The sequence below is a fragment of the Dermacentor andersoni genome, chromosome 9 (assembly GCF_023375885.2).
Source record: "Dermacentor andersoni chromosome 9, qqDerAnde1_hic_scaffold, whole genome shotgun sequence".
Taxonomy (NCBI): Eukaryota; Metazoa; Arthropoda; class Arachnida; order Ixodida; family Ixodidae; genus Dermacentor; species Dermacentor andersoni.
Window position 1 is genome coordinate 125,659,457 of NC_092822.1, and position 27,743 is coordinate 125,687,199.

At 47.6% G+C, this 27,743-nt stretch overlaps 1 protein-coding gene and 1 long non-coding RNA gene across 8 annotated transcripts in view; one reads left to right on the top strand and one right to left on the bottom strand.

Moving 5' to 3' along the window:
* Cadps (calcium-dependent secretion activator 1) overlaps positions 1-22,606 on the top strand; it is a 468,212-nt gene extending 445,606 nt beyond the window's left edge. For 5 of the 7 annotated variants that reach the window (XM_050177226.2, XM_050177227.2, XM_055069948.2 and 2 more), the window contains one exon: positions 19,240-22,606. In XM_050177226.2, coding sequence (XP_050033183.1) covers positions 19,240-19,438 — 199 coding nt within the window. In that variant the 3' untranslated portion in view covers positions 19,439-22,606. Of the gene's footprint in view, positions 1-19,221 lie in introns of all 7 variants that reach the window. The other 2 variants (XM_055069950.2, XM_055069951.2) reach the window with 2 other exon arrangements.
* LOC129384476 (uncharacterized) overlaps positions 1-27,743 on the bottom strand; it is a 54,974-nt gene that overhangs the window by 14,726 nt on the left and 12,505 nt on the right. The gene's annotated exons all lie outside the window — the stretch shown is intronic.

Consider the following 27,743-nt stretch of genomic DNA (forward strand, 5'->3'; position numbering starts at 1 on the left):
GTGTTAGTGTGGTTCGTTGCGTGTGTAGCCATGATGATGCCTGTGTTTAATTTAACCCGTCGCCATCGAGGCGACTTGGTTGCTGCTGCGGTTGTGTCTCTACGTCTGTGAGCGTGCTTTGCTGCGGCTGATTGTGTTGTTGTTGTCTAGAGTACGGCTTGCTCATCGTTCTTATTGGTCTACCCGTAGCTGGCGGCAGCCTCGCTTCTATGTCGTCTATGCGCGTCAAGTGCGCGGCGAGCATTTGTGTTATTTGCTCAGAGAGCTTAGCCACCGCGTTATTAAACATTTCGTTCATATGTGCCGTCTGTTTTGCAAAACGTTCCTCGAGGCTCTTCTCGATGCTGTCTACTCGTTTCTCTAATTTCTCGTAACGGCCGCATGGCTGTTTGGTGTCGGGTCTTGCGGGATCTAGTGCGATCCTTTTCGCGGTAACTGGACGATTAACCCGTTCATCCGCTGTCTCCATCGAGCTACCCTCGTCATCCGTGTCCAACCCGGCCGGCTCAGGCCGAGATGGAGTCGGTGATCGAGGCACCGAGGATGGCGGCATCGTCGTGTTACGTTGCTGTGGTTGCTGCGATTGTGGAGGCTCGCTTTTCAATTTGAAATTTTCCTCTCTAAGGAGCGCGTTTTCGCGTTTAAGCTCGGCAATCATCGATTCTAATGGTTCTAGGCGTTGTCGTAGTACTCGCTCTATCGCTCGCTCGAGCTCGTTCCCACCGCCGCCTCCGACGGCGGGCCCGCCAGGGCGTCCCACCGGAGCGCCTCCGCCGCCGGGAGAAGCGGCGACAGCCGCCCAGCTCACCTGTTGCCCAGTGTTCCTGTGACCTTGTTGCTGCTGCCACGGCTGCTGCTCCTGACTTTGTTGATTGATGTGGCCGACAGCTGCGATGCCCGGACCGGCACCACCGCGCGCCATCGACGTGCTTCTCGGCCGCTGTGGCCGGTTGCGAGAGCGGGATCGGGATCGGGATTTTCCCACGGCGCCCTTCCCGCCGCGGCTAGCCGAGCGTCCTCTTCGGTTGTCGGTGACTAAATGGTGGTCTATCTCTGGGTAATTCAGGTAGTAGCATCCGTTGCCATTACAGTCGGTGCTGCTGTTGTAACAGCTGCCGTACTCTGCGGCCGCTTCTTCCTCTTCTTGTCTTTTTCGCTCTAGTTGGCGGCGCTTGACTATGTACGGGGTCTTGTATCGCGCCTTGCAGCTGCGGTCTCCCGTGAAGTGTCCCTTGCCGCATAGTCGACAACGCGGGTCGCATCGATGGTCAGGCGACGGATTGTTGCGTCCGCATCCACGGCAAATCTTGTCGTTGGGGTTGGGGCACACGTCGGCGCGGTGTCCCATCCTGCCGCACTCGTAGCATACGTCAATTTGCTTCCTGTAGAGGGAGCATCTGACGAGCATAGGTCCGTAATATACGTATCTCGGTACGTGGAATCCGTCGAACAAAACAATTATGTTGTCTGTGTTGCCCATGCGCTTGGCGTGCAGCACACCGGGGTTGCGCTGCGTCACTAGATTAGCGATGACGTCGGCCGGGCTCTCGGTCTTTGTAATGTTCCTGATCAGGCCCTTGGAAGTGTTCTCCGGGGCGGCTTGATAGGCGTTCGCCTCGAACTCTCGGTCTCCGATGCAAAGCTTGCTAATAGCTCCGTAACGTTTAGCTCTGTCTTCAGACGGCGTGCTGAGCACCACAACGTTCTGTTTAACGTTGTTTAACAAAACAAAACAAATAATTTTTCGAAGCAAAACTAAAAGCGTAATAATTAATACGCCTATGTTGCTAAATTTAACGCCTATCGATATAGTTCCGTACTTTAAAACTTTAGGTGTTATCTTTCAAGAAAGCTTATCTTGGGATATGCGTGTACATTCCTTGGCGACAAAATTATCTCAAACAATCGGGCTTGTTTACCGTAACCGTCATATACTGCCAACAAAAATAATGATGCTGATTTTCAACACACTGTTCCTTACTAGTCTAAACTACTGTCACTTAGCTTGGGCTACTACCACAGAGGGAAATTTGGAAAAACTTTATGTACTACAAAAAAAATTCCTACGAGTCGTAGAAAATGTTCCAAAATATGTTCATACACGTGAATTCTTTATAATATACAATGTAATGCCAATTGCCAGTATGTACGATTATCGACTCTGTAGAGCATACAAACAAGAAATAAAAAATGGAGCCAGCTTTCTAAGAACACTAGCGGATTTAAAAATCAACATTACAACATATACGACAAGGACCAGAGGGATTTGGAAAGTAGAAACCGTTAGAACGACATACGGACAACAAACTATTCGTAACAACCTGCCAAGGTTACTGAATAAATTACCCAACGAAAGCACCGGATTGCAAAATATCTCTTTTAAATCTCCGTATAGTTATTTCTGCCTGCACTAGATTGTTTCTCTGGCTTTCGCAAATTTTTCTATATCAAAACCAACTAGTCCCATTGTACAGCTTATATTCTTGGTTTTTCATTTGCTTTAGTTTGTATGAGAAATGTTCTTGTTACAGCTTGTGTTATGATTATATTTTTCTCACCCTCGTGTTTTTGAACAGTTGCGATACCGTTGTGCCTATCATTGTTTTTTATCCTTATTGGTTAGAGATGATTGTTATTATGCCCTGTTAGAGCACATCTTCTTTTCTTCATTTGCTTCGCATGGTTCGCGATGCTCAATTTTGTGTAAAGGACATTTGTAAACAATGATGTACTGCCTTTGTGTTTGCTAACGCCGCGCAAACGCCAATGCGGGGGCCTGCGGCTTCGTCAGGCTGTCCATGTGGCAGCTTTTTCTGCATGCCCCTCGCGTCATGTACTGATGCAAATAAACATCATTGTCATTGTCAACAAAAAAAAAAGGGTGACAGCTGCAATTGCACCTCGGCGATGGCTTCACTCGGTTTAAAGGGACACTAAAGGTTACTATGAAGTCAAGTTAAAGTGATAAAGCAATGCTCTAGAACGTCTAAGGCATCAATATAATCGGAACAGAGCTTTAGTAATCGAGAAATTGAGGTAAATGCGTGACACGACTTGAGACCCCCCAGCGACATTGCGGTACTAGCCCGATGACGAAGGCACTCCTCATCATAATTTATGTCACTAGTACTCAACTACTCGTATTAAAAGGATAATTTCATTAGGTTATAAGACGGAAGAAAATGCTACTTGTCTACTTCTGTTCGATTCTAAGAAAAAATAACTTTTTGACGTTACCCTTCAGTAGCATGGGTGGTCGAAAGGTTTCGTTTTCGCTCGACTCTGCGCCGCGCACGCTTTGGAGTTTCAGTTGTTTCGTTATCGCGTCGTGCCGCGCTGGTTCTGCTGGCTCACGAGAGTTGCATTTGGAACAAGCAGCGAGTATGCTACGCCCACGTGATGTCGTGTGATGCGCGAACGGTCCGCGGAACTTGGCCTAGGGCAGTTGCAGCGGCGAATCCAACGTTACTTATCACTGTGTGCCGACGAGTGAACCTCTCCGTTCGAAATGGTTAAGTGCCGTACCTCTGCCACAGCACGTTGGCAATGATCCGAAAATCGCATAGTGTGCTCGCTGCACTTTCGTCCAGAGGATAACGAGTTCAACGCCGACTTACTGAAGTCGTGTGGAGTACCTTTCAGAGCAATGCTTTCCGTAGCGCTGTTCCGTCGGTCTTGCCTGCATTCTCCGAAGCGCAAGAGCTGCATGTCGATTCCGGGGCGGTGAGTGCGGCATTTGGTTTTCACGAAGGAAAAGCTACAAATGTGCGAATATGTACAGCTATGACATACAGTTGCCGTCGTAGTAGTACGCAACCACGCCGGCAGCGCGAGCCCTCAGCAGCAGGTCACGTTCATCAATCGCTGAAGTCGAGCCCAGCATCGCGAGCCAATGTGTCGTTTCAGGGTCGTCCATTGTAACGAGCGTCAAAGTTGGCGTCATAAAATAAAGAACCAGCTTATCGTCGCGCGCTTTCCCTCCCGCTAGCCACCATAGTTTCGCTTTCGCGCTGCTGTCGGCTCTGTCTTGGCTCTGTTTATGGCCGCGCGTTTGCGTTTTGCGCAGAAAAGCCGTAGCGCCGTCGGCGGGCGCTGTTTTACTCACCGACGGCGCAAGGTCACTATGAAACCATGACGTCACCACTCCTCGATCGGAGGGCGGGCGATTTGAACTGCTCTAGAGGTACGCGGACGCTTCAGAACGCATTTTCTCTTAAAATAAGTCTCTTCTTCGCATGAAACGAGCGTTTCAAGGTTGCTGGGATGGTATTTCAACAGTCCACGTTGACTTAATATTAACCTTCAGTGTCCCTTTAAGGGCCTGACGCAGCGAATGACTAATGGGCTGCGTTGTTGCGAGGTTCGGTCATGTTTCAGTCCTAGGTCAGCGCTCTGGAGCAGGAAATAAAGACCGAACGACACTTAAAGAGACACTAAAGTGAAAAATGATTTCTTGTGCATCAGTAAATTACCGTTCTACAACACCAAAAACACCACTCTTACAACGATAAGACGTTTGGTAAGCCAGAAAAAGCGCAAGAACGAAATACGGGTGGCGACGCCTACTTAAGTTCCCGCACCTGGGGGCTGTGACGTCTTGAATTTTGATGGCATCTTCTAGGGCCTACTAATTATATGTAGTGGTACAGATTGACTACATTGTGTTCTAAAGGAACCAAATATTGAACATGGCAAGTTTCGCGAACCTTTATTCAGCCAACGCGGCACAAATGCGATAACATACTTTGGAATCCCTGACGTCACGCTCACGTACCGGCGCTGGGGTTTCGGCGCGAAATTCAAATACTGATACTTGTACCTTCATTTTCTCATATAATAATCAATTTTTTTGAAATGACTGCCTGCAGGGTTCTCAAACAATTCTTCATTAGTCTAAACTGATTTATTGTTTCGCTTTAGTGTCCCTTTAAGCTGAAGAGCTCATCACCGGAGCTACGCCCCACTACCATCCTTATTTCCTTCGTTCAAAGTGTCTACGAACCGGGAAAACCGGGAAATCTCAAGGAAATTAAATAGTCTGGAAATACTCAGAGAAAACTCAGAGAATTTGTGCTTCTGTCAGGGAAAATTAGCTGTAACGTTATTGAAAGGGAACGAAAGTCGTGTTAATGCTGGCTCCAAAAACAGAGGAACCTCAACGAATCGTCATTAACGCCGTGTCATCGGCACGATGTATTACCAGAGCAGTTAACGACCGATTTTCCGTACGCCCGATTTTTCGGATATGCCCGATAATTCGCAAGGCTTTGCGGCACCACCACGTACTCCATATAGTCAATGTATGTTGCCCTGACTGCAGGTCTGAAATGACATTAATCAAAGCCACCACCGCCGCCGCCATTTTGATTATCTCGCCGCCTCGAACCGGCACTCGCGCACGCAGATCCGCTGGCAGCCGTAGCCACCACCGCGGCAATGTTAGGACTAGCTGCTTCAACGTTCGCTATTAAGGTTCTTGCCATGCGGTGCCGTCTTTTTCATTTAAAGAATTCGCCGCTGTCAGCAATGGCAACGACTCCGCCTTTGTAATCCTGGCGATTGGCTTCGAAGCTCGCAGAGCACAGCACGTTGCGCAATGCCAGTCTTCGAAAGTTAGCTTCGCCTCAGTACAGAAGTGTTACGCGGTTAAGCATAACAAGCGTGGGAAGGCGCAATTGTCACGGGACACAGTATGTATTCCTGAAATATACACGCGTGCACCCCCGTTACCTGTCACAGTACGAGCACCGATATGCCTAATAAGTGTACTGGCAGGCCTTAAGAGCTTTTTCGGAGGCGCCTGTGGCAATTTTAGCCCTTAGGCAGTTAAAGACACGCATTCATTTTTTTCGGACTGCCCGATTTTTCGGATGTTCTTGCGGCCCCTAGGGAGTCCGAAAAATCGGACGTTGACGCTACAACTGACCAAGAGAATGCTTAAAATGATCCATGGGGTGAACGCGGGGCGGAAGGAGGATGAGAACAGAAAGTACCGACGCACTGGGGAATTAACGAGAAAAAAAGCGTGCCGCTGTCTCTTTGAAGGAGCTTGTGCTCAAAAAACAAAGTATTGGCTGACACCGAGACGCAGGCGTCCCTCATCCAAACCAAAATAAACTCTTTAAAGCAGTGAAACCAACACTGAGATGTTGTGTACGGGCTGAGAGTATGTCAGGACAGTTGAGGTTGACTGCCCAGCTGCTGAAAGAGAATCTTAGTTGTGACGAATTTCAGGCCTCATACCGATAAGCTTGCTATCATTTGATAGAAATAGCTCATATTTGAAAATATTTACTTCTGTATGCATCTCCTTTAAATCCGTATTTGAAAATGTTCGGCTCAGTTTGGAATGGGTTTTACCACTTTTTCGCTGTGCATTTTAGTAACACCTTCATTCTGTTTTCTTTTTAAGTAAAATAGATATTAGTCCTTACTATTCAAACTGGATTAAGGTATTTTTTGTTTCAACATGCTTGCTAGAGAGCGACAGCATGGGGCAACATGGTGTCAGCCTGTCTTGACATAAAACAAAGTTCTGGCTCATTCAGGGAATTTTGCAAAGGTGCTCAGGAAAAACCTGGAAAACTCAAGGAATTTGGAAATGCCAACATGGTAGACACTCTATTCGTTGTTCTAGCTGTGGGCGCCTCCTGGCATCGTAGCAGATGCGGACGCTACAAGCCCTTCATGAAGAACACGATCAAATGCATTGGACATGTCAAGGCAAATTGTGTCGATTTGTCCTGCGTCATTACGTGATTTTGCAGTCTGTTTCTGCGAGCGGAGTAACCATCGACAGCTTCCGTCTAAGCCATGCTCTTTCGCAAAATCACTAGAATGATCAACGCAATTAAATAAACGTTTTGATATAGTATGGTTGAAGATCTAACAAGTCCATGCAATAGAAATTGTTTTGTAGTTTTCAATTTTGTGTTTATTTCCATATTTAGGAACAGGTACTACTGGAGCATTTAGCCAGTCATATGTTAATGTCTGTTGCTGAAATGATGCATTAAAATTTACTAATAAATACGTTGGGGTTCATTCTGCGTAGAGTCATAAAAATGCATTTAATATTGAATTTGGGCCAGCAGTTTTTTTTTTTTTTTTGTCAATGCCAAGAAGAAAATATTCCTTACTCAGACAGAATAACATCCGGCATATCTGATCTTCGTTCGCAACCTATTAAAGACGGATTAGAAAGTGGTAGGAACCTTTGTTAAGGTATGGCAAAACGGAACTGCTCGCTCTATAGCATAGCTGCAACTATATCTGAGGCTTTCATCCGTGCTATGTGGTGTCCTCCCACTGTGGTTCCATGCTATAAACAAAGCAAGAGATCCGCGCCAGTACTGGCGAGAACTTGGGGTCGTTTGTTTTTTTTTTTACAGCGAAGGAGCTTATGGCTAGCCGATTCGTCCGTCCGCCCGCCCGTCTCGCCTTTACGCCGAAAATTCCGCTGACGCAACCCCGTGCGCATGCGCGAAAAATAAAAAAGAGAGAGAGATTCTTGCTTGCGGAAGGAAAAAATTAGGGTTAAGTGCAGCGCAGAGAAATAGACGTACGGTTGGCTGCGCCAGTAGTGACGTAATTGCTCTCCGTCAGCCGAGCGTGCGCAGCAGTTTCTCTCCGGCTCCGAAATGGGTATGCCACGTGGCATACGTACTCCTGAGCAGGCAGCTTTCGGTCAGCAACGCCGCGAGCAGAACCGCAAGCAGCAACTGCGTGCCGAGGATCCCGTAGCCTTGAAGCCGTCGTTTAGTGAACCGTCCTGATAAACCCAGTGACAATCACCGGAGCCGCACGCTTCAGCTTCACTGGTTAACTATCTGCACGGAGTGCTTGGACGGTGATTTTTTTTTTACTATTTCGCTGTTCTTCATTACTTGAAGCTACCCTTATAGTTGGCACTCATTCGTGAAACACCGTGTTAAATATATAAAATTATGAACTTTATGTGCTCAAAACAGGATATTCTTGGTAAGAACGCCGTATTGGGTGACTCCGGATTAACTTTTAGCTGTGGGCACAACAACTTGAGCGAATAATCTCCAGGCCACATTCCAAACAGTGGCCAACACAAACAAAGGGGTCGACTTGCTGCTGCTGTTGGCACTTAGTAGCAACGTTTAATTGACATTTCTTTTGCTTGTGTCTGTCGGTTTATGCCTCAGGAGCGAAGGAAAGAGGCAGCTGACCCGAATCGGCTCCGGAATAGAACTAAGAGCCATGGCCTCACGTGGCATGGCCAGGCGCCGTCTTTATTGTGTTCTCATGCGGGCGCGCGCTATCCCGGTACTAGGCGCCGCCCAAGGGAGGGCGCTACAGGGCCCCCTGCCGAAACTGGAAGTCGAAACCGGACTGAGGGCCGGCTATGGCACTCTAGCGCGAGGTCACGCGGTGATGCGAGGCTTTCCATCGCGGTCTCCACGTAAGCCGGCTTAAGGCGGTCTAAGGTGCCTGTTTCTTCGCGGCCATTCAGTAGTAGGGTGGCGGTTTTCGGGGTGGCGGTGGAGCTCGCAGAATGGTCCGTGGTAGGCCGGGGTTAGCGATGGTCGGATAGCGTCGCGACGCACGAAAGCGTGTGTTGAAGTGGCCAGGTCGGGGGTGCATTAATATTCCATTGTGGCGGGAAGGGCGGGCTGGAGTGGGCCGGAGGTCTTTAACACAGTCTAGGAGGCGTTGTAGGAATTCTTGTGGCTGTCCTAGTAGCTGCGCTGATGTAAAGAAGTCTCCGGGAATTACTATACACCAGCTCTGCTGCTGAACACTAGGTTCGCCCTGAGGACGGCCCGTAAACCCAGGAGCACTAGGGGCAAGGCGTCCACCCAAGTGGCACAATTGAGGCAGTTAGCCAGGGCGGCCTTCAGTTGTTGATTAAGGCGTTCCGCCATGCCGTTGGCACCCGGGGGATACGTATTGGTACGGCAATGTCTGGCGCCGAGAATGCAATTATGGCAAGCAGACAGCGAGGACTCAAATTGTAGACCACCGTCTGTTGTCATGGTGCCAGGACAACCAAAGCGACATACCCACGCTGAAATGAAAGCGCGGGAAAAGTCTCAGCGGTTATGTCATGAATGGGAACAGCCTCCGGTCAACGTGTGAAACGGTCGACCATGGTGAGTATATAACGATAACCTTGAGACACCAGTGGAGGGACGACGATGTCGAGATGAACATGGTCGAAACGACGGCCGGGTGGAAGGAAGGCTAGGGGAGGCGTCTTGGTACGACGGGAGACCTTTGTCGTCTGGCAGGGCAGTCACGTGCGCGTCCAAGCGCGCACATCACCGTTAAAGCCGGGCTAGACATAGCTCTGGGTGAGAAGGCGCTGAGTAGCCCGAAAACCTGGTAACATATGTCGTGTAGAGAGTGGAAAGTGGTGCGACGTAGTGAAGCCGGAACAAAAGGCCAGAAAAGTCTGCTGAGACATCGCACCGCCAGGGTTCAGGCGAGCATGGATGGGGCACAAGCCGTGGTCGGAGCGAACGGGGGTTGTGCCAAAAAGCTCTCGGTCATTCTGCTGTGCGGAAGAGAATGCGGCCCAGTCGATGGTTGGAGGTGGAGTCAGCCGCGGCTACACGAGGAAGGGCATCAGCGGCGGTGTTGTCGGCACCTTTCACATGGCGGATGTCCCATGGCGAATATCTGGCGTATATTCACATGGCGAATATACGCCAGATGGTGGAGTTCGCGTGACACGTACTTCGATGAGTTGGTGCGCGGAACATACGCCAGTGGCTTATGATTGGTCTGGACGTAAAACTGGCTTTCCAGAACATGCTAAAATTGCTATATAGCAGTGTAGATGGCTAGTAGCTCTCGTCCGAAGACGCCGTAGCGGATGTCAGCAGGAAGTAGCTTCCGAGAGTAAAAAGACAAAGGTCTCCACTCGGAGTTAATGCACTGCTGTAAGACGGCTCCGACGGCCGCGCTGGAGGCATCCACCGTCAACCGAGTAGGGGCGTTGCTGCACGGATGGTTATAGAAAGCACGGCGTTCACGACTGCTTGCTTGGCAGCGTAAAGGCAGCCTGTGCTTCTGATGACCAAGAAATGGCAGAGGACGGGCCGGCGGTTGACAGAAGGAAGTCGGTGAGCGGGCGAAGCAGCTCTGCACAGTGCCGTATGAAGCGCCTGGAAAAATTAACACGTCCCAGAAATCGCCGTAACTGGCATAATGTTGTAGGCGGGGATAATCCTGGATAGTCTTGACGTGGGACGGGAGAGGCCGTATACCCTCGGATGATGTGCGATGTCCCAAAAGCTCGAGCTCAAGTGCGCCGAAAGCAAACTTCGGGGCGTTCAATCGACGCCGGAATAGTACTGCGAGCCGTCGCTTCGTGTGCCACGGCCATGCGCCGTCTTCATTTTCTTCTCATGCGGGCGTAGTATCAGAAGTATCCAACGTGGTTCGTGATGCACAAGTAGGATCAGGAGGTGGTATCAGTATAGCCCTCACGGCCGTGTCTCATATTGCCTTGCAGGTCGAGGAGGAGATGAAATAGGACGTTGTGTATTCGAAGCTTGTCAGCATGTTGACACTAGCAGGTACAGGGTCTTAACCAGGGCAAGCTAAAGGAGGTGTGGGGCTTGATCCCCAATACTGGCGGGCAACCACTAGTGATACAATGGGTGCAACATATCCCCTTGCCTGGTGCTTGGTTTCTCTGGAGTGAGATGCTTGGAAAATGAGTTATTGAGCCTCCCCCTCCTTGCGTAAAGAAAAAGGGCCACAAAAGGCTTTACCACACAAGGCGCATTTCAGTCACTTGAGGATCAATGACCCAGTGAGGCGTCGAGCGTGGCACGTACGAGAGTTCTAGGATGCAAAAGGGTCAGTCATGACGGGATTCACTACTAGACTGCAGTGATCTGTACCCTGGCCTATGTTGATTCAATGCGAGTTATAAGTATGTCTGTGGAGCACTGCTTCAATTCACTAAATACATGTGATCCGCATCTTTTATTTGACCTTTTGTGCCAGGACAACTTCGCTTGCGAGATGGTTAATATATTCGTGAGCTTAGAGACCTTAAGTTGCGCAACATCTATATCATTAACAGGATCAACAGCTCTACCGACATGACTAGAGCCATTGTTCAAAGGTACAGCCTTATACAAAACCCTGCACTCAAGAGGCACAGGAGAGCATGTGGAAGTCACCGCATTCTGGAAGTCATGCATCAACCACCGTGTAGTCGAGGTAAAATGTGGCAGAGGGCACAAAGGACAGCAGGGAGGACACCTTCGGAGCGTGCGTCAGGCATCCTGTAGTCGAGGTGAGACGTGGGGTTGGGCGCAGTCAAGCAGCAGTAGTGAGGACGTCTGGGGAGCGTGCGTCAGCCATCGTGTAGTCGAGGTGAAACGTGGCAGCGGCTACAGTCAACCAGCAGCAGTGAGGACATCTGGGGAGCATGCGTCATCGTGTAGTGTTCCAGCTCACTGCAATGGCTCAATGCCAGAGAGCTGCGATTCAGACGTGCTGTTATCACTTCCCAGGTCGACGATGATTGCCTCCGTCTTGTCACTAAGCCCACGTATCTCGAAGTGTGTTTCAACGCCCTTCACATGCTGTACAGCCTTGGCCCAGTGACTTTATCCACTTCCGCAAGGAGAAGGTTGTGCACATCCTTAGCCTTGATGTGGTGTTCATTGCTGCCACTCCATTCTTAATCTGTGCCCGAATGAGTTCTATGGGGTTAAACTAACAGTGATAAACAGGGAGCCTGAGGACAACAAAGCAAAGTCTTTCAGTAGCCGCATCAACCCGTTACTTGATAAATTCAGTCTTGACGGTGGCCACGGTGTCAAGTAGCGGCTTCTTGGTCATGGCGGCATGGCACGGGATCATCTTCGAGGCCACGCAGCCTTGAATCGCTGCATTCCACCATGACAGCGACGGGATTTCCTCCACGCGCAATGACGCTTCGCGGTGGCAGCTTCTCGACTACCGAGATGAACCACGTCTCGAAACGGTTGCCGTCCATTTCCTCGTGTTAGTCGCATGTTTTCTTTCCCAGGAACTCATCCAGGCAACCGTCTGCAAGTCTGTCCTCACTACCAACATGAGTCACGATCAGCCGCTGTCATTTTCCCGACGGCTGCTTGAGCCCCGTTGTTAAGCCGCGCAAGTACGCGTCGCGTGACTACTTGACTGTCTTATCAGCCGAGACCTTACTCGTTCTGTGGCCAGCAGTGACCTACGTTTCATCAAGATGGAATATGTTTATTTATTTATTCCTTAAATTCCCCTGGAGAAGGGTTTTACATGAGGGGTGGGATGCTTCAAAGAAATATGTGTTCGATGGCAGTCCTGAACGCAGTCGCACTGGAGTGGTCCGCCGCTTCTTCAGGCAGATCATTCCAGTCTCTCGCTGTACGTGGAAAAAACGAATGAAGATGGGATGATGTGCGCGCATGCGGGGGGTACACTGACTTTGAATGATTGGTCCGGCATGAATGGCGGTGAGCTGGCGATATGACGCTGTTACCAATCGCTGCATGATAAAACTTGTGATATAGAATGAGCCTGGACACTTGACGTCTCGCTTCTAGTCTAGGAAGATTCGCATTAGATTTTAGCGCTGTGACACTAGTATATGAAGACTAGTCATGGAAAATAAATCGGGCTGCGCGGTTTTGGACAGATTCAAGCGTGTTAGAAAGATTAGTATGATGAGGGTCCCAAATTGAGCATGCGTATTCAAGTTTGGGCCTTACCACAGATTTGTAGGCAAGAGTTTTTACCGAAGGAGGGGCAAATTTCAGGTGTCGCCGGAGAAAGTTAAGGTGCGGTTAGCCTCGTTAGTTATTTTAGCGATGTGAGAGGACCATGAAAGATCGTGCTTTAAAATAAGCCCTAAGTATTTATAACAGGTCACAGATGATATTATTGAATTACCTAAGAGATATGAGGGTGCTACATAAGAATGCAGACGATTGAAAGAGATTAATGAGGTTTTAGTTACATTTAATGATATTAACCATGCCTTACACCATTTTTCAACTGTTTGTAAGTCACGCTGCAGGACAGGGATATCTGAGCTATTGTTAATGGGTCGGTAAATAACACAGTCGTCCGCAAATAGGCGTATGTTAGAAGATATGTCATTAGGAAGGTCATTAATGTAGATTAAGAAGAGGAGGGGGCTAAGAACAGAACCTTGAAGAACCCCAGAAAGCACAGAAGACAGAGGGGATGAAAAGTTATTTGCAAAAACGAACTGTTGCCGGCCGGTCAGAAAGCTGCGCAACCAATTATGAATTAGGGGATTGCGCCGTTCTTCCCTGTACCGAGCAATCTTATAAAAATACTTGTGCTCCCACCGCAACAAGTGTTCACGCTCGATGTGCAAGGAGTTCCTGCCACGTTTATCACTCTTGAAGCCAATGTCCAGGAGGAGGAGACGGATGGGCTAAAGGGTCGATAGATCATCTGTGTTTCCGGATGCTAGTTCCGCGGCGATCTTCTGCACTGTTCGGATCTCTTTGTGGCGGAAAAAGCCGTGAACGTATCTTTTAGGGCTGTCGTAAGTGTGTAGGCACCTCTTACGGCCTTCACCTCTCGGCCGCTTCCGTGCATGCGTCCGTAGTTCTCCGTCCACCTTTTTGGCAGTGCGCCTGACATCAAAAACTTTGTGTAAGCTCACCAAGGTTTGGGTAGGGGCTAGTTGGTATTCCATGGTACCAATCGTCACTTACAGCGCATACATAGACGAGGGACAAAAAGGACGACGAAGACAAGCGCTTGTCTTCGTCGTCCTTTTTGTCCCTCGCCTATGTATGCGCTGTAAGTGAGCTCACACCGGTTGGCACGCTCACCCTCTCGCAGCCGTTCTACTCACAAACTTGGGCGTCGAGGGGCAGCGTTTGTATTACGAGCTTGCGTTGCAAGCGAACCCGGCTAAGGCTGCTTATGAAGACATCGCGCGCATTTTCGACAAATATTACGAAGATAGTGCCAACTGCTTGGTTGTGTAGTATCCGAAAAAAAGGATTTCTTTCTTGCATCTTGCAGCTTGAACGTGCAGTAAGAAAACTTACGAAGTCTACATCGGTCAATTGACCATCACACGGCTCAGAGCGAATGAGCCACCCACCCTGCATCCGAGGCGGATACCTGGCTGTCTTTCTTTTAAATGCAATATGTATCTTGCGTCAATATTTAAATGTCTTCAGCTAATCGAGCGAGCTTCGCTTCTTCGTTTCCCCAAGACAGGTACAAGTGTATTATATAGCATTGCCTTCTTTGTATACATAATGTGAGTGCCGTGTGCAGCGTTTTTTCATTATGTTCATTCCTGTGTTCGAAAAAAATAAAGGGAACCAAAGATATGTCTGAAGAAAACTTTTGAACATCTCCTGAACATGTGAAACGTAATGGTGCCTGCTGTTGAAAAAAGGAAATGTCTGTGGTACAGATACTTGGCTTTTTCCAATCTATAAGGATGCTTCCAGTTCACCAAACTGTGCTGTTATGGTGATGTGTAGTCATAGTTCTTTTCAAGCTACACTCTGTCTGTATACTCCGTTTCAGACATGAGGTGCAACACTGTGGGAGCTACGCAAGAAGTTACGAGAACTTATCATTCCGCGCGGTCCATCCATGCTTCGCTGCGCGCCAACGGCATTCGCTCGCGTTCACGTGAGGCTGCTGCGACAGACTGTGAATAAAAAAACCTAAAATAAACGCAATGAAAAACAAATGATCTAAAACAACACATTAGACAGCCGTATACCATAGAGTTTCGTACAATAATTACGAGAGGGAACTGGCGCAAACGTCTACGGGAGCTGCAATGAGAGCGGTTGTACCAGCATGGGAATAATGGGAAGTACATGGATTTTTGCCTACACTTCGTCCATTTGGCTTCAAACGGCTTTGTGACTTTGTAAATTCGTTATTTTCAACAATGTACTGCGTAATAAATAATTTAATAAACATCATTAAAATTGTCCTCCGGCAGGATTCGAACACAGGAACTCTAGCACAGAAGCCTGATATTGAAACCATTAAGCCACTGACGCATGTATCGACAAGCGAATGAAACGCCTTTATGAATTTATCGCGGGCATGCCAGTGCCTTGAGATGTAGTTTTTCATAATTCCTTGAGACACTTGGCGCGTTTCGATTTGGCCACCTGGCCAAGCTCAGTCGTTACAATTAATAGCAGTTGTGCCTGTTCGCGGCGTCTTTTGCACTTCGAAGAGTATAGATTGCGCTGAAATTTATGACAATAAGATTTATATAGTGTAATATACAAAGCCACAAGAACGTCTGAATCCACAAGCACGAAGGTCATACAAATCCATGTACTTCCCTTCATTCCCATGGTGGTACAATGACTGCAGCGCCAGAGTTCCCTCTAGTATACCACAGTTTGTTTCTAAAGATTAACGCTTTCTTCATTCAATACTGAGCCTATATAAAGAAAAGTTTGGCACAATTGCGACCAAGAACATCGAACTGCTTCTGAGGGTGGACGTAGCCGCTGCAAAAAAGTCTCTAGCCTCCATAGCGTTGCACCAGATGTCTGAAACGGAGCATAGTGTGCTTCATTTCCATGGCCTTAAAGGGAAGCTGAAACGGTTTTCAATTTCCATGAATTGCTGGGATTGGGAAGAACAGACCTAATAATTTACGGTTCCGAAATTTTTTTCTTCGTTTTGTTAGTATAAGGGGCGGAAACCGCTTTCTAAATCACTCCCGCGGACACGCCCCCATCGCTTCCCGGAGCGCCGGGTGAGGTGGTTGCCAGAGGAGAGAACCGGTGAGAGTGACGTCACGCGCGGGGACCGAGCTGCCGGACCGGCGTGCTGGCATGTGTTGGCATGCCTCTTTCCGTCCTGCGCTTTACTGAACGACGCTACGAGAGATCTGCCGCCGCCGCCGCCCCTCACGTTTGTTTTCTCTTGCGATTTTCGTAAACTGTTCTTTCCTTCGGCGCTGCGTGAGTGCCTACAGCCAAGGGCGCCCAACATGCCCTCGTTCTGTGCAGCATTCGGCTGCGCGAACACAGGCGGGCGAGATGATGTGTTTCACAGGTTCCCGAAGGACAAGAAGCTTGCAGCGCAGTGCGGTGAGGAGATATAAGTTCGTGCCGACGAAATCAACTGTGCTGTGCTCGGACCATTTCCGCGATAGCCGGATAGCCTTACGACAAATGCGGAAACGCGTTGTTGCTAGCGTTGCTATACTCCGTTTCATACATCAGGTGCAACGCTGTGGAGGCTTGAGATACTTCTTGCAGTGGCTGCGTTCGCACTTAGAAAAAGTTCGGTGTTTCTTGACCCGATTTTTTAGAAAATTTTTCATATATAAGCTCAGTTCTGAATGAAAAAAAAAGGAATTTACCTATAGAAACAATACGGCTGCTAACACGTTCTTTTACATCAATTTTCTTTTCGGCATTTTTTAATTGCAGCCCGTCGCGGCAGCTTCACGTGCATGCTCGCGCGGGCAAACGCCGCTGGCACGCTGCGAAGCATAGACGGAAACGCGCGCAGTAATAAATTTTGGTGACCGGACTTCCTGCGTAGCTTCCACAGCGTTGCACCTGAGGTATGAAATGCAGTATAGGGTTGCCTAGTGAAATTCGACGTACGGTTGCAGTTATTGTGTTTACCACACGGCGGTGCTAAAACTGCCTAATATCTTTATGTCAACACTAGCATGGAGCACGCATACCGATTCTTGATTGAGCCACAATCGCAAAGTCGTCGAACCATAGTATGAATATTGCACATATAATACCTCTGGCCATCTCTGCATGTGTATGATAAGCAACTTCCATGACTGTACCTCGCAGCACTGCATGTGCGCGCTTTGAAACGCGGCACTTATGTTCGCAATCGTGTATCAACACTAAAAAAACCAGGGGACTTTAGACAAGCAGCGGCAAGGTGCTTGACATCGCGGAATAGCACCCGTGTTTACAATCTAATGAGAAGTTAGTGCTTCGGCATTCTTCCAGCAGCAAGTTCCCAGTGACACATTAGCGCATTTTTTCTCCCGTCATTGGAACGTGCAGCTACATGAAAAAAGCAACAACATACGTACCAGCTAAGATTTCCAACGCGCGAGAAGGTGCACACATCGCTCTCGCTTTTGGCACACTCAACATCGTCGTTGGCGCCGTTGCCGCCATCGTTTTCCGTATCGGCTGTCGGTTCGAACATGTACGGCGAAAATACAAGCTGCCCGAGACAGCGAGAACGTTCCATAATGCTTACAACTCAGCTATGGAGCCAGAACAGAACAGCGTGCTTAGCTCTGAAACGGCGGCGCCGACCGGCGACTGCCGCGAGTGACGTCACAGCGGCCCCGACCAATCACGGGCAACAGCGGCGTTCGCGCGATACCCTGAGGCGCTGGTGCGCGTTTTCATGAAAAAACAGCCGCTTGCGCTTGTTTCCGCCCCTTTTGAACCAGATATTCGTGTTCATGGGACTCAAAACTGTAGAATGCCACAGAGAACTCATTTTTTTTCGAAAAGTGTTTCAGCTTCCCTTTAACAATTGTCTACTTACGTAACAACTGACAAATTTATTGTACGGGTTCTCGCACAACATTACATACATTATATATACAAGTGTATACAAGTATACAATATCTGGTCTGTACGACACTTGGTCTCAAGTACTCGCTTTTCCAAACGAGGAGGAGAGTTTCACTTTTTTTAAGGGAGAGGTGATGTTGCATCTTGTGTTTCAGTTTCGAAACTAACTGACCACTGTCGCCACGCCGCGCCCAGCATTGTGTGCTGCTCCGTGTTCTCTTCCCCTCTACAGGAAATAAACTCAGTCTACGTTTGGTCCCAGTCTCTTTTCTGCGGCGCTTTGCGCTCCGGCCGTCCCACGCCGTAGGCCCCGCGTTTCGGCCGCCTGGTCGAAGCACTACACTTATGTTGCCCGTAATTAAATGCAATTGGTGTAGTCGACGCCCGTCGATGCGGAAGGCAAATATGCAAGCCAAGCGAGCAGCCTCGCTCAGTCAGCCGGTGTCTGCTGTCTATACCTGTGAAATGCCCTAACATCGCGGCTCCCAATATCGCCAGTAACATCGTACGAGTATACTTAGGCCCTGCTTTGCAGAAGGGGCACACGCTCGCGATAATATTGCTGAATTCGCAACCATTTCACGTAAGAAACGAATTATAGCCGTCAAGAAAGAAAAAAAACCAGCGAGAACCCCGCCCACCGGTGCCGCCTCGGTGGAGGAAACGGCAGATGACGTTACACGCCAGCCGCGCGGTCATTGGCTGCGGCCAAACGACGGTGCGGTAGTCCGACGATGAAAACCTACCTACCCAGTTTGTCGCACGCCGGGCGTCCGCTCCGACGCGGTTCGGCAGGGCACAACGCCTCGTTTCCGGCTGCCGTTTCGGAGCGTCGAACGCCACACCGGAAGCTGAAACTGACCGTGTGTAGTGCAAGTGCGCGAGGAGAGCCGACGATCGCGTCTTGATCTGGCGTGCGTGAAGGAGACATAACGCGAATTAGGCCGCGAAAACACAGTGCGCGGCGGACTCTGTCCCCGTCGCAGATGGCTTTCAAGATACAGCGGCCTGGGCGTTTGCGTTTGCGCGCGGCCGCTTGAGCTAGGACCCCCCTCCCCCACTGGAGCCTTGCGCGCAGCGGAAGACGGCGCGCTTCCTCCCCGCTTCCATGCCTTGCGTGCGCGAGATTGAGCCGCGATCGCGGCTTCACCCTCGCAAGCTTTCGCTCGCACATACGGCGCGCGGCGTCGATTTTATCGCACTTGGACTTTATACGGAACCTCACGGCAATGGCGACGGCACAGATGCGCTTCGAGTGCCTACATAATTGAAGTAAACAGCTTCTAAAAGAGATTTCGTCCTTGTACGTCCTCTTACCCTCGAAATAGAACGATTTTGCAGGATTCATCATTTTCTCATTATAAAAGAAACACTCTCGGAAGGCCCACCTGGATTAAGAATAGACTGAATAGAGAATTACGTAATTTCAACGTAATTATCTGCAATAAAGTCTCGAGTCAGTTTGTATGTTCCGTCTACACACCCTTTTAGGATCAGCTAATGAATAGCTCATTCTTGCATTGCGCAGCACTGTGTGGTTTGTTTCTGTATCATTTTTTCCTTCTTGTGTGACCTTACACAACCACCGCACTTTACCTCATTGCTTTCTTTGTTTTCTGAATATTGATCATACCTTTCTTGGTGGGTTGATCTGCAGCACTCAATCTATGTGCAGGGACTACCCGGAGACGGGGATTGAAAGCGAAGCCTCACCACGACGCAAAATCGTGGCCTCGCTGCGTGACGCAGGCGACGGGGCCGAGGGATATGTTCGCAGCATCCAGAACGTCACACAGTCGGTCACCGAGCACCTGTCGTCGTTGAAGCGCAACGTCGGTGGCATCGCCAGCAAGTTCAGCTTCTTCAACCTGTGAACACACGCGCATGGCGGCGCATGCCTGGTGTATTTGGTCCGTGCGAGGGTATGAGCTTAGCGCTGGCCGCCGAATGGCAGTACATGTCCGCGTTGTTTGACTGCCAGCGCAGCGCGTCGGCAAAAGCAATGTCTTCCAGTGTGGATGCGCGACCATTCCCCCACTCAACGGGATGGCCCGCTTGTACCCCAGCTGACCAACATTTAGCTGCAGTGCGCATAGGTTGCTGCATTAGCGCAGCATGCGGATCGGTACGCACGTTGTCAGTGGTCGTGCACGAACCTATGCAAGGTGGGGTCAGCTTAGGAGTTGTGATGCTTCCTCGGCCCCTGCAGTAGTTTGCACTAGGACAGACGCTGCATGAGAGCAGTCATAGTGTTGTGTTACATATACACACACGGATACAGAGTGCTGCACCACAAGGCACTTGTTGCAAGATGTTTGGATGACCTCAGCTTGTGGGCCATTCTGTAATGAGCACAGCGGTAGCATTGCCAGCACTCTGAAATGCTGCCATGCAACTAGCCTTTGCATCTACCCGGGCGGTTTCACAGCATTGTTTGTCTCACATAGCTGAGTAAAGGCCTTGTAGGCCATCAGAAACATTGCAGCTTGTACAAGAGACTGCACTATAAACTTTGTTTAGTATCTGTACGCTATCGAACAGGAACAGAACACGCAATCCAAACAACGAACATTATTTTTTTTTCACGCCTTAACAGTAGCGAAGCAGTGGACATTTCCCCTCTTCAAAGTTGGAAGCTTTATGTGTAAGAAGCATATGCATTCTTGCTTACAGTCTGATGATGCAGTGGAGTGTTATGATATCGCAGGCTCCAAAAAACAGTGCTTCTAAGAAGCCGCGTATAAGTTTTATCTGGAAACCTGAAAAACTTTTTATGTGCACAAAATCTTTTGCGATTCCGTGAAATGCTTGAAAATGCTTCCGTGAGCACGAAAGATCAGATCAAACAAATGGTTGGTCATATGACTTGGAGCACATGGCTACTCCACACGAAGCACTAGCCCCTGTGAGTCAGTCTGCGTTTTTGCGAACACATCTACTGGAAACAACTCACAGCTGCATTTTATTGGACGTACTTCCCTCTCTCAAAAATAAGTTTCTTCTTTAACTGCAGTGCTTTATTACGTGTTGTTGTTACTTATGTTTCGTGAAATTTCTCATCAGAGATGTGTGGAACGTCGACTGTGCTTTATTTTGTGCAACTTTTTAACAGTAAAAGCGTGGTCATCTAAATGCGCATATTTATATATAATGCTTTTGGCAGCATGAGCCCGCGGTATCACTAGACCATTTCTGTCTATGTTTCGAGCTACACGCTGTTCTGAGCGCTTATGCGAATGCTCCATTTGCTGTTTAACTGTCTGAGCCTCTGAATCAACCTGAAGCATATTTATTTCTATGAAGTATTGAAGAAATCACTTGATTGCTGTCTTTTGTACATGTTCAGTCCTAGTTCAACATGAATTGGCTGCTGCAGTTGGATGAAGAAATTAGAGTCAGAATGACAATGTGGACATCTTTACCTCCATCTGCTCAGCCACTGCAACTATAGCATTTGTTGCTTGTGTTAATTGCTCGAGCTCTGACTTCAGCTTGAGTTTCTGAGTGGGCTCAGGCAACTACAACCACTGTATATGTTGACTTCATGACTTCATTTTAGGCGATTTTGCAATGTGAAGCACCCATGTGGTTCAGTTTCCTGAAAGGATTTATTTTATTTCACGACAATGCTTGTTGTCGTATGCTAAGCTATTTGTTTATTGTGGCTTTCCCCTTTAGCAATTCAGCATTTTACAAGTTCGGATATTGTTTATGATCCTATAATGCTGGGGGGGAGGGATGAATGAATTTTCACTAATCTGATAAAACTGGTAAATCGGCGCTCAATTGCTTTAACGATGTGCAAAGTACAGATGCCTAAGTTGCAAGTCAGCCTTAGCCATTTTCAGAGCAGTTGAGGCAGTTTCTTTCTATTTATTTGTTTATTTATTTTTCCACGTGGCAGAACAGATTCTGCGTACTTATGGCCCATTTCTTCAGCCCTTTTTGTCGATCATTAAGCAACCCTTTTACTTTGTCAGTCACAAGGTTGTACATGAATTGAGTTGCTGTTTATGAACGCTAAATGCTGAGAGCATATGTTGGTATACTGAAGTTTGCTGTTGGAGCACAAAAACTGCGGATGCCTGTACATTTGCTGAGCGGATGCTTTGTAGGATTTGCTTTTTCGCAAGAGCTTAGCAGTCAGCAGTTCTTGCCCTGTTTTGTTGTTCGCTTCCCGAAGCTAGGAGAGGACAAACCAAGCCTACTATTTTCCGTCAGTGCATTAAGTGGACAAAGTGGTTTTATTCTCAGTCATATGTGCCGTGGTTAGGCTGCATGTTGGTTTGCATTGCAAAGGCCACGAGTGCACCAAGTCTAATATGAACACACCTCACACCACTGCATTGAACATTCTTTCGAATAACCCCACTTGCTTGTCATATCTTTTCGGCACTCAAATGAGTGCACTCTATTATTAGTCGTTTGTGTCGTTATTGCTGTGCAGCATCATAAAAATCAAGGGGCTTGGCTGAGTGCTGTACTTGGATTTCAGCAAGTTTAATTTCCAAGTATATTGCTGGCGATGCATGCAGGAAGAGCAGTTCGTATTAGTGGTCTGTCAAACCACCAGACCAAGCAAGGAAGACACGCACTTTCAAATAAGAACTTTGCATATCCTGCTTATAGCAATGTGCTATAGAGAATCTATCCAATCAAAAGGAAAACAAAGGCAAATGTCACAAGCTCCACCTATGCTCTAATGCAACTATGCCCTTGACACTGTTCTCAGATTGACTTTAACAACGATGTTGATATAGCATATAGCTGGTCCTTGAGTCATAAATATGACTTGTACAGAGTATACTACATTGCATTACTGTGTCTGTTATGTATTTTTGCCTTGTTTCTTATGTTTGATTCGCTTACTAAATGCACTAAAGTGTTTGCATATCTATTAGGCTTATTTCATGTTTTTCTGCTGCCTTGGAAAGTTGAGCTATCCAGATAACACAGAGAAAGTGTGTAGTTTGTTTCGCCATGAAGCTCTGAGCTGCTTAATGGTTGATCTTCAAATAAAACAGAATCTCCGTTGCACCTGACTTGTTCTCCAAGACCTTATTATTCTATTTTAGTTCTTTTTCGCCCTCTGGTATTGTAAACTGGCACATTGCTTGATGGCATTGTATGCTAATATGAGATAGCGTATAATGAATCTGGATTGTTGAAATACTATTCTATTGTGAGAGATCAAGCTAATTGTTGTTTCATGACCAAACTTTCTAGCATACAGAAATGACATACACAAAATGAATATGATGGGCACAAGTGCTAACTTCTAAGTAAAGCTTTAACTGAGGAATTGCTAGTAGTACACAAAGAAGCGTGACACATAAAAATGTCACAGTAGCACCATATATCATAGTGGGGAAAAACAGATAATGTGCCACAATCTGTGAGTTAGCCATCACCTGCACATGTATAACTGAGACACCGCCATTGACGAAGCAATGGATCGCATACTCAGACATGAGTGGTCATCACTAGTCACCTTCGACAGTCTCCTTTCTTCGCTTATCAGCATTCTTGTACATAAGGTCCTACTTTTAATACTCTGGTTTGCAAACCAGAACATTTACAGTACGCTCCTATATGTGCCTGTAGCCCCTTACAGTGAGCAAAATGAGAACAAGGTGAAAGCGGGAGCCAACGTTTCGACAAGTAAACTTTTCTTTTTCAAGGTGGCATATGCTTTCCTCGCCACAGTATAAAAGCTGTCGCGAGGAAAGCGTATGTCACCTTCAGAAAAACAAGTCCACTAGTCGAAACGTTGGTTCCCGCTTTCACCTTGTTCTCGTTTTGCTCACCATCTTGAATTACCAACTCCCGACTTCCCCCCGTTTTTTCCAGCCCCTTACAGGTGTAGTAATTTTACTCGCAGAGCCAATCATTTGGACATCACCCCGTTTCACCAACGTATGATATCGGTTGCCGGAGAACAGAGCAGACAAATACACAGCTTACTTTTTGCAGTGTACAAAACGAAAAATATTTAGCTGACAAAATAAGGTGTATGTATCGGTTCTTGTATCACCCCCATTCTCAGTGATTTCTTTGAAGTGCGTATTAATAAAAAGACATTGACTACGCTAGGTCGGTCACTCGTGTCCTGAAATTTAAGTGTCTGGACAGTTACCGTGGTGTTGTGTTGACCGGAGACAACTTTGATGATATTGTCTCGAGCACTTTGCCCATTTTTATCGTTTGTGCCCTCTAGCAGTTGGTACCCACAAGCTCTGAGGCTGACTTTTTCAAAGCAGGTGTGTTGAATGCATCAGCTTGGAGGGAATAAGTCTCTCTTACAGGCCAGTCTGTGCACAGCAAATTCGTAAGAACAAAGATTCAGTTGTGCCTTGGAAATGCATTAAATAAATCCGGTGCACTTGATACAGAACAGCTTTGCAAATAAACTGTTTTGAAGCAGCTGGCTACCTCTAGGAACGGCTTTCAGCTATAGGAGACCTGTTGCATCATGAGATTAAAAGTACAGGAACACGATGCCTAAGAAATTAACAGCATCGTGGAAAAGAAAACGAAGAAATAAACACGTGTAAGGAAATCGTGGTTGTTCTGTATACATTCACTAAGTTTCACACAACTTGAAGACGGTAGGAAAGAAGGTGGTGAATGTGAAGGTGGTAATGCAGCCACAACATAAGTTGTCACCACTGTGCTACAGTATGTGAAGGCAAAATCCAGATGGTCTTCAACAAACTGTACAAAGCATTGTGTGCGTTTTGTAGACTGTAAAAGGTAAGTAGTGTATTCATCCCTTCTGTCGTATGGCAACAGATATCATATGTTGGTTAAGCGAGGCTGTGTCTAAATGACCGGTTCCGTTAACATAACTACAACGTTTGTAGGGGGCTACAGGCACATGTGGCGACACAATGTACGTAGTTGCAAACCTGATTTACAGAGTGCGCCGCTCTGTACAAGAATGCTGATCAACGAACGAGGGGTATAGTTGATGCTTCAGAAATGGCTAGGGGTGACCACTCATGCATGAGTTTGCCATCCATGCGAGAAATTTGGTATCTAGGAGAACGTACACAATGGAGAAGTAATAGGAATACTGGATAATGGCACCCAGCCAACCATCAGGTTGATTAAATGAATCGCCAACAAGAACTACGGCATGAAAAAACAACCTAGTGCGGCTCATCCAAGCCTTCGTCGTCAGCCCAATAGTGCATGTGGCCCCATACTCCACGTTACAAGTGACGGAAAAACAAAAGATAGACTGCTTCATCAAAACGGCATATAAACAAGCACTCAGCCTACCGATCACCACGCCTAACGAGAAGTTCGAAGCGCTAGGGATGCACAACAGGTTTGACGAACTCACCGAGGCTCATACAATAACACAATACGAAAGACTCGTGCAGAGCAACACGGGAAGACATGTCCTGCACAAGCGTGGTATCACGTACGCTGGGCAAAGCGGGGATAAATACGACATCCCAAGAGAAACCGGAGAGCACATCGTCATATCCCCATTACCCAGAAACATGCGCCCGGAACTGAGGAATACAAGAGCGAAAGCACTACACATGAAGTTTCAAAACAACGCGGACGTGGTCTATGTAGACGCGGCGGAATATGCAGACGGTCAACATATGGCAGTGGTCGCCTCAAATTAAGCAGGTCGCCAGCTTGCCAGCGACACCTTTAAAACAGGAAATTCGGAAATCGCGGAGCAAGCGGACAGAGCGCTGGCGCTCGCCTCTGCCAGCGTAGTAATTAGTGACTCTAAAATCGCGCTTCATAACTTCGCTAAGGGAAGGGTCTCGAAAGAGGTGCTAAGGATCCTGACTAACTTTCGTGGGGAGCGTGACGTTCATGGACGCCCGCAAACTCCTCCCTCCCGGGCAACGAAACCGCACACACCCTTCATATGGACGCCCGCAAACTCCTCCCTGCCGGGCAACGAAACCGCACACACCCTTCATATGGACGCCCGCAAACTCCTCCCTCCCGGGCAACGAAACCGCACACACCCTTCATATGGACGCCCGCCCACTCCTCCCTCCCGAGCAACGAAACCGCACACACCTTAGCTCGGGATTTAGCGAGCCGAGCAGGGGCAGGAACAATGCAGGACCCTAGTGCGGAGAGCGACCGCATGGTCAAATTTAATGAAATCACCAAATACTACAGATTAGTAAGGCAGTATTACTCCCCACCACACTCCTCATTAACTAGACAGCAGGCGACAGCATGGCGCCTACTACAAACAAACACGTTCCCAAACCCGATTGTTTATAATCATTGTTAACCAGATAAATGTGAACACTGTAATCAGCGGGCGGATCTCAGACACATAATCTGGGCTTGCCCCAGCATAGTGCAGGGGCCAAACAACGCGTATACGAACGCGGAGCAATGGGAGACCTCAGCTCAGACAGCGAGGTCCAACTACAACTCATAAGGGAAGCTGGAAATGCCGCTAGGAACCAGGGGCGCCTATCCACCATCCAAGGGAGGAGAGATAAACTCCTCTGACACTTGCCGTTTTCATTAAAAGTTGTTTCACCATCGTCGGCTTTGCATGTGCAGGTTTTAATGCGAAAGCATTGTATGTACCACGAGGCAGAAAAGCTGGTGTTGTCCGCAACGAGTGGTACCAAAAATCAATGTGGCGTCATCAGCATATTGCATGACGTCAGTATCAATACAGAAGATATTAAATGGTATAACAACGTTAATAAGTAGTTATCGGTAATTAAGATGAATTGGAGTTAAGTAAAGGGAATGAAAGTTATAGTAAGGTGGAGTAAAGTGAATGAAGGTGGATTGAGGTTAGTACAAATTAGAACATGGTGGATTAAAGTGGATTAAGGTAGAGTATTGAAGGACATGTGACAATGTATAATGTCACGTATCATGGACGTAACCAATTAATTAGAGAACGCATGCTTGCGCATTCAAAGCACTTAAGAATACTTGAGTGACTGTCCATTTTTTTTTAATGCATCATGTAACCGCGCAAACGACAAAGGACAAAGAAGGAAACGCACAGGAAAGGCGCGGATCCGCGATTGTCCTGTGTGTTTCCTTCTTTGTCCTTTGTCGTTTGCGCGGTTACATGATGCATTCCAAAATCGACCACCAACTAGCCCGCCTATCCCTGTTAAAATTTTTTTTTAACTCTCAAATGTGCTACTGCCATCACGTTTTGTTTGTTACGCCGTTTCTGTTTCCGTGTTGCTTCTTTTAAGTAACACGGTCTCACTTAAAAACTTTAGTTGTAAGTTAGCGGTTGGGCCTGTCCATTATATACACTTCGTGTCCATTGTTTCTAGGTGCTGAAAATTCAGCGTGTGAACGTCAGTTCTGAGGTGTGAAGCATGGTACACTGTTCACATGGTAGCGTGTGATAACTGAAAGACAAGCAGATGCCACATGCGTTCAGATCATTACACATAAAGCAGAAACTTTTTTTCTTATCTCTCATGTAATGCACCGTGGTTGTGTTACGGTGCTCACTTGCATGTGCACTGACGGTCGCTGAACATCAGTCCAAGCAGCACATGGTAAATAGAGAATAGGGGAATAAGAATGTTTGCAGTCCCAAAGAGCTTTGTGCACACAACCTTTCCGTCACGTGAGATCAATGAGATTTAAAATAGAATTTAGTGCTTGATTGCGTCGTGCGCTTGCAGCGCTTCGATGTGCGAAAATGGAAGCTTCAACAAGTAATATAAAGCGAAACGACATAATTTCTCTTTCAAAATGTGTTTTATTAATAATAAGTCGGAGTGCTCGTGCACAGTGTTTATTAAAGAAATTGCGTCGTGTGAAGCTCCGAATTCAATCTTGGCCGGCCTATAGCTACGAGATGCGTTTGCGTTAGGCGTGGCAGCCTTCGAGTTCGTCTAGCAATCTAAGAAATCACAATGATTTGTCGCTTAACCCTTCTTTTTTACGTGAAATGAGTGAAAGCGAAAGGGTAGGACGTCGTACATTGCATATTGTTGGCTGCAGGGTAAGGAATGGGGTCAAATGTGGTACAAGGCGATAGCCGTCGCTTAGATGGGTACCACCATGTTCCTCGACGAAAAACTTTTGCTCCGTGCTATGTTGGAGCGCTATTTCTGCGAAATAGCGTCGCCGATTCAAATACTGAACTCTCCTTGCTTATGGTGCACGCGCAGTGGTGCTGACGCTATTTCTTTG